Below are 6,000 nucleotides of genomic sequence, written 5' to 3'. Positions count from 1 at the left end.
AGAGTTTAAAGGATTGTAGCCCATTTTGAACATCATATTTTTGGCAGCTGAAGAAATATGAGGAATGCTTAAAAAGGCACCAAATTGTTATAAAAGATCACGGCCCCAAAGGTTAATATTAATGGGAACAATATAAAAGAACACTTTTCCTTGTCGTCCTTCAGGTCCTACACAGCTCAGGGGCTCGACACTTTGGTAGACTATAGAAGCAGTACCTAGGCCGGATAGAGTAACCAATACTTGTTTCTTTTTCCAATGATCAGGCCATTGAGCCAAACATATAATAGATACGTCGGCTCCTGTGTCAACTAATCCCTCAAAAAGTATCCTATTAATTTGCAATGAACATAAAGGTTTTTGATCAGAAACTAAAGTTTCCCAGAAAATGGTTTTCCCAGTACTACTGAAACCTCCTTGATGAGACACATCTCTAGATAGGAAAGGAAAAAAAGGCAATAAAAGCAATTGTGCAATACGTTCCCCTGCCTCTAGGCGCATAAATTGTGAGACTTGTACCATAATAAGGATTTCATCAGTAAAATCAGGATCAATAATTCCTGTGACCACCATTAACTCCCGCATAGCGCTGTTGCTTCGACCTAACAAAAGTCCCACATGTCCCTTTGGCAAAGGGCCACACACTCCAGTAGTTAACTTATATATTCCTGTGGGGAAAAGAAAGAGAGATCAGCCTGTTACTGTGTCTATATAGAAAGAAGTAGACATAAGAGACTCCATTTTGTTCTGTATTTGAGATGCTGATAATCTGTGACCCTACCCCCAACCTTGTCCTTGCAAGAGGCATGTGCTGTGGTGACTCAAGGTTTAATGGATATTGGGCTGTGCAGGATGTGCTTTGTTAAACAAGTGCCTAAAGGCTGCTTGCTGGTTAAAGGTCATCACCATTCTCTTTTTTTTTTTTTTTTTTTTGTTCTTTTTTGTGAGACTTTGTGTGTCTCTGTCGCCCAGGCTGGAGTGCAGTGGCGGGATCTCGGCTCACTGCAAGCTCCGCCTCCCGGGCTTACACCATTCTCCTGCCTCAGCCTCCCAAGTAGCTGGGACCACAGGCGCCCGCCACCTCGCCCGGCTAGTTTTTTGTATTTTTTAGTAGAGACGGGGTTTCACAGTATTCGCCAGGATGGTCTCGATCTCCTGACCTCGTGATCCGCCCGTCTCGGCCTCCCAAAGTGCTGGGATTACAGGCTTGAGCCACCGCGCCCGGCCCATCACCATTCTCTTAATCTCAAGTAAGAGAAAAGCATTTGTCTCCTGCCCGTCCCTGGGCAATGGAACATCTCCATGTAAAACCGGATTGTATGCTTTGTTTACTGAGCAAGGAGAAAATCACCTTTAGGAATAAGGTGGGACTTGCTGGAGCAATGCTGCTAAAAGGTTTATGGAGATGTTTGCATATGCATCTCAAGGCATAGCATTTTCCTTTAAACTTATTCATGTCACAGGGATTTTTGTTCATATGTCTTACTGCTGATTTCCTCCCTACAATGATCCTATTGTCCAGCCACTCCCTTATCTTTAAGATGGTAAAGATAATTATCAATAAATACTAAGGGAACTCAGAGACCGGTGCTGGCGTGGGTCCTCTGTAAGCTGAGCGCCGGTCCCCTGGGCCCACTTTTTCTTTCTCTATACTTTGTCTCTGTGTCTCATTTCTTTTCTCAAGTCTCTTGTTCCACCTAACGAGAAACGCCCACAAGTGTGGAGGGGCAGGCCACCCCTTCATATTCCTCCATTAGGAGACAGAGTATAAGGTTGAGTAATAGTTAAGTCAGCAGCAGCGCTCTGCTTAGTTGCAGCATAAAGCTGGGAAACAGGGGTATGGGGTGATACCCTTAAGGATGACTCGAAGTCATTCCTTGATGTTGTAAGCCATCGCTCACTGGGTATTGTGGTAGGCCTGCATTGTAATTGTTGGGGCCCCAAGCCTGCGGGCCCCGGTTCCCGTTTCCTAGGGGGGTGACAATAAATTTCCACTCTTATCAGTTTTTGAACGGCATTCATTTGTCCAATGTTGACCTTTTCTACATCGTTTGCACTCCCCAGAGGGTAACTTTTTCTCTTTTAGAGCAGAAGAGCCTAATTTTTTCCGGCATTCCTTTTTAAAATGACTGTGTTTCCCACATTGATAGCATATACCTTGTTTAGAATTGCCTTTTAAAGCCTTAGAAAGTGCCCCAGCAAACAATTGAGCATTGTAAATAGCTCCCCTAATGCCTGCACAAGCCCGAATATACTCATCTAAATTAGCTCCACTGGCCTTTAAAGGTCTTAATAATTTTTGTTGCAGCTTTCATTTCTTTCAAAAATTTAAATTGTAGGGCTGTAAAAGTCACATTCTGGCCACCGTCTGGGAACTGAGCATTGGGGCCGAAAGCAGCCCGTGTTTTTGGGAATAGATCTAATTCCTTGAAATCATCCTTTTCCTTCAATTCCTTCTTTTCTCCTACAGGAGGAAAAGGCACAGAGAAAACCTGACCTGACATAGGCAAAAGAGGTTGGAGGTGGAGGCAAAGGGAAATCCTTTTTCAAAGGAGCAGAAGGGAAGGTAACAGGGAAGGTTCGTGGCGGAGAGATAGGAGAAACAGGAGCAGCAGTACCTTGCAATTTTAACAACTGTTGTAGCATCTCTAAAATACGCTGCAAATCAGAATTTCCTTCAGATGAAGGAGGCATTCGCTCTTTTTCCAATTCCTTATCCTCAACAACCAGGGCATAAATATGTTCCTCTCTAGGATCATTCCTCTCTAAAGCTTCAGATGCCTCACCTCCTGTGGCAGTATCTCCACGCTCTGAGTCAGTTTCAAGTAACTCTAATGCCTGAGTAATGGAACTACACAAAGTCCACAAAGTAACCATTCCTTTCGATTTAACTGCACTTTGGTTTGATATTGAAACCAATAACAATGTTGTTCAACATGGGCAAACAATCGCTTCAAAGTCTTTTCTTTTACTTCTACTCCTATAGGCATCAACAGTCCCTGGAGTAACTGCAAATATTCAGAGGCCAGAGAGGTGGAATTCCCTATAATTTTCCCGTGTGTCCCCCTTCATTTATTTACCTGCCCGGGGTGTTCCCCCTCCGGTTCCTTGCTCTGGTGGAGCCATGGGCCCTGCTCCCTCTGCCAGGTGTTGGGGTCCACGTGTTTCCTAAACAAAGGAATGAACACACAAGACAACACAAGACAAGACAAACATGGCGGCCACCCTGAACTGCACGCTCTGCTTTATTTTATACAGTCCCTTTGTGGAATGTTGCCAAGTCACAAGACACATTGTTGTTTTTCTGACCTTTCCCTGATTTTCTGGATTTTCAAGATGTTTACACATAAACAAGCCCCCAGGGTCCGCAGTTTGCAGCTAGCTCCTTTGTCCTCCCTGTTTGCAGGGAAGGAACGTCCTGCTTCCTTTGGAAGAGCAGGACTTATCGCGAATACCCTCCTTCCTTTGCAAGAGCAGGACTTACCTGGAACGCCTTGTTTGCAAGCACATAGTCCTCTACAGGTGAGGGACAGTGTTAGTGCCACAATTCAGGAGTGACAGGGTGGTGGGGACTAAGGGGAGAGGAGGGTGTGAGGGATGAGAGGGGCAGAGAGAAGGGCTGGAGAAGCAGGAGGTGAGGAAAAGGAGCAGGGGAAAGAATTTTAAAGCAGGGGAAGAGCCTAGCAGGGGGTTCTTTGCATTCGGTATTTAATACATTTTGTGGGACTGCCAAAAACCTAATTGATTCCTTACGATTAAAACAACAAAAAAAAAGAGTTACAAAAATACCAAGTGTCCAGATAAAATATGCACACTGCTTAGATGTGCAGAGTTCACGAAAACAGGCAGTGCTTGAGCGTCCGTGAAGAGCATTGGGACTGCATGGAGCACTCGCGACTTTGAGGTGATGACTCCAGGCTCCCGGTTAAAATAGACACTAGCAAACCTTCTTTGTATTCAGGAGATGTTCTGGACTCATGCAGGGAAACTCGGGCTAGGGAATGAAGATAATTTTAAATGCAACAAACCAGAGTCACAGATCCATAGTCTGGGAAAGTAAAAGTTAGGAGCTTTGAGAGTTTAATTGTAATGCTGTTTTGACACAGGTCTCTAACAGATTGGAATTCTAATCATTCAGGGATTACCAATATTGTGCTACCTACTGTATTAATAAACAAAAAGGAAACTGGTCTCTATGAGAATCTCTACGTGGTGCCTTCAGACAAAACTTCACCAGGTTTAGAGAGAAAACCCTTGTCTCCACACCTCCATTCCCAGGGCGAGCTCACTCCGGCATGAAGTTCCCTGTGGTGAGTTTCCCTGTACAAAGGTCCAAGGGGAGAGGTAAGGAATGGCAGGCAGGGATCCCAGTTCAGGGTCGGGGATTTCAGAAGTAGTAGTGAAGGGGAAGGGGCTGGGTGCAGCCTCGGGGTCTCTCCCTGATTTCCACAGACAGATACTTGTCCAGGACTTGGGCAGACAGGGGGACAAAGAGGCTTGGTGTAGGAGAGGGATCAGGACGAAGTCGCAGGTCCCGGGTGTGGCTGTCAGGGTCTCAGGCTCCCAGAGCCTTGTCTGCATTGGGGAGGCGCTGGGTTGATGATTCCCCACTCCCCTGAGTTTCACTTCTCCCAATCTGTGTCGGGTCCTTCTTCCAGGATACCCGTGACTCGTCCCCAGTTCCCACTCCCATCGGGGGTCGGGTTTCTAGGGAAGGCAATCAACGTCGCCCCGGTTCCAGTTCTAAAGTCTCCACGCACCCACCCGGGCTCAGAGTCTCCTCAGACGCACAGGGTGCGGGTCATGATGCCCGGAACCGTCCTCCTGCTGCTCTCAGGGGCCCTGGCCCTGACCGAGACCTGGGCCGGTGAGTGCGGGGTCGGGAAGGAAATGGCCTCTGCGGGGAGGAGCGAGGGGACCGCAGGCGGGGGCGCAGGACCCGGGGAGCCGCGCGGGGAGGAGGGTCGGGCGGGTCTCAGCCTCTCCTCGCCCCCAGGCTCGCACTCCTTGAGGTATTTCAGCACCTCCGTGTCCCGGCCCGGCCGCGGGGAGCCCCGCTTCATCTCCGTGGGCTACGTGGACGACACGCAGTTCCTGCGGTTCGACAGCGACGCCGCGGGTCCGAGGATGGAGCCGCGGGCGCAGTGGGTGGAGCAGGAGGGGCCGGAGTATTGGGACCGGGAGACGCGGAAGGCCGAGGGCCACGCACAGACTCACCGAGAGAACCTGCGGACCCTGCTCCGCTACTACAACCAGAGCGAGGCCGGTGAGCGACCCTGGAGCCGGGCGCAGGTCATGACCCCTCCCCATCCCCCACGGACGACCCGGGTCGCCCCGAGTCCCTGGGTCCGAGATCCGCCCCAAGGCCGCGGGACCCGCCCAGACCCTTGACCTGAGAGAGCCCCAGGCGCCTTTACCCGGTTTCATTTTCATTTGAGGCCAAAATCCCCGCGGGTTGGTCGGGGCGGGGCGGGGCTCGGTGGGCGGGGCTGACCGCGGGGGCGGGGCCAGGGTCTCACACCATCCAGAGGGTGTTTGGCTGCGACCTGGGGCCCGACGGGCGCCTCCTCCGCGGATATAACCAGCACGCCTACGATGGCAAGGATTACATCGCCCTGAACGAGGACCTGCGCTCCTGGACCGCAGCGGACACTGCGGCTCAGATCACCCAGCGCAAGTGGGAGGCGTGCGGTGAGGCGGAGGAGTGGAGCGTCTACCTGGAGGGCGAGTGCCTGGAGTGGCTCCGCAGATACCTGGAGAACGGGAAGGAGACGCTGCAGCGCGCGGGTACCCTGCAGGGGCTGTGGGGAGACTTCCCCGTCTCCGATAGATCTCCCCGGATGGCCTCCCATGAGGAGGGGAGGAAAATGGGATCAGCGCTAGAATGTCGCCCTCTGTTGAATGAAGAATGGCATGAGTTTCCCTGATTTCCTCTGAGGGCCCCCTCTGCTCTCTAGGACAATTAAGGGATGACGTCTCTGAGGACATGGAGGGGAAGACAGT

General features: G+C 50.4%; 1 protein-coding gene across 6 annotated transcripts in view; it reads left to right on the top strand.

The window, feature by feature from the left end:
• The first annotated feature begins 4,775 nt into the window (after positions 1–4,775).
• Positions 4,776–6,000, top strand: part of LOC112622407 (class I histocompatibility antigen, Gogo-B*0101 alpha chain-like) — a 46,516-nt gene continuing 45,291 nt past the window's right edge. For all 6 annotated transcript variants that reach the window (XM_025382036.1, XM_025382034.1, XM_025382039.1 and 3 more), the window contains exons 1-3: positions 4,776–4,864; positions 4,994–5,263; positions 5,509–5,784. In XM_025382036.1, the coding sequence (XP_025237821.1) occupies positions 4,801–4,864; positions 4,994–5,263; positions 5,509–5,784 (610 nt within the window). In that variant the 5' untranslated portion in view covers positions 4,776–4,800. The remainder of the gene's footprint in view (positions 4,865–4,993; positions 5,264–5,508; positions 5,785–6,000) is intronic.

Source organism: Theropithecus gelada, chromosome 4 (assembly GCF_003255815.1).
Source record: "Theropithecus gelada isolate Dixy chromosome 4, Tgel_1.0, whole genome shotgun sequence".
NCBI classification, from domain to species: Eukaryota; Metazoa; Chordata; class Mammalia; order Primates; family Cercopithecidae; genus Theropithecus; species Theropithecus gelada.
Note: the sequence above shows the minus strand (reverse complement) of the source record. Positions and strands in the feature narration are given on the sequence as shown.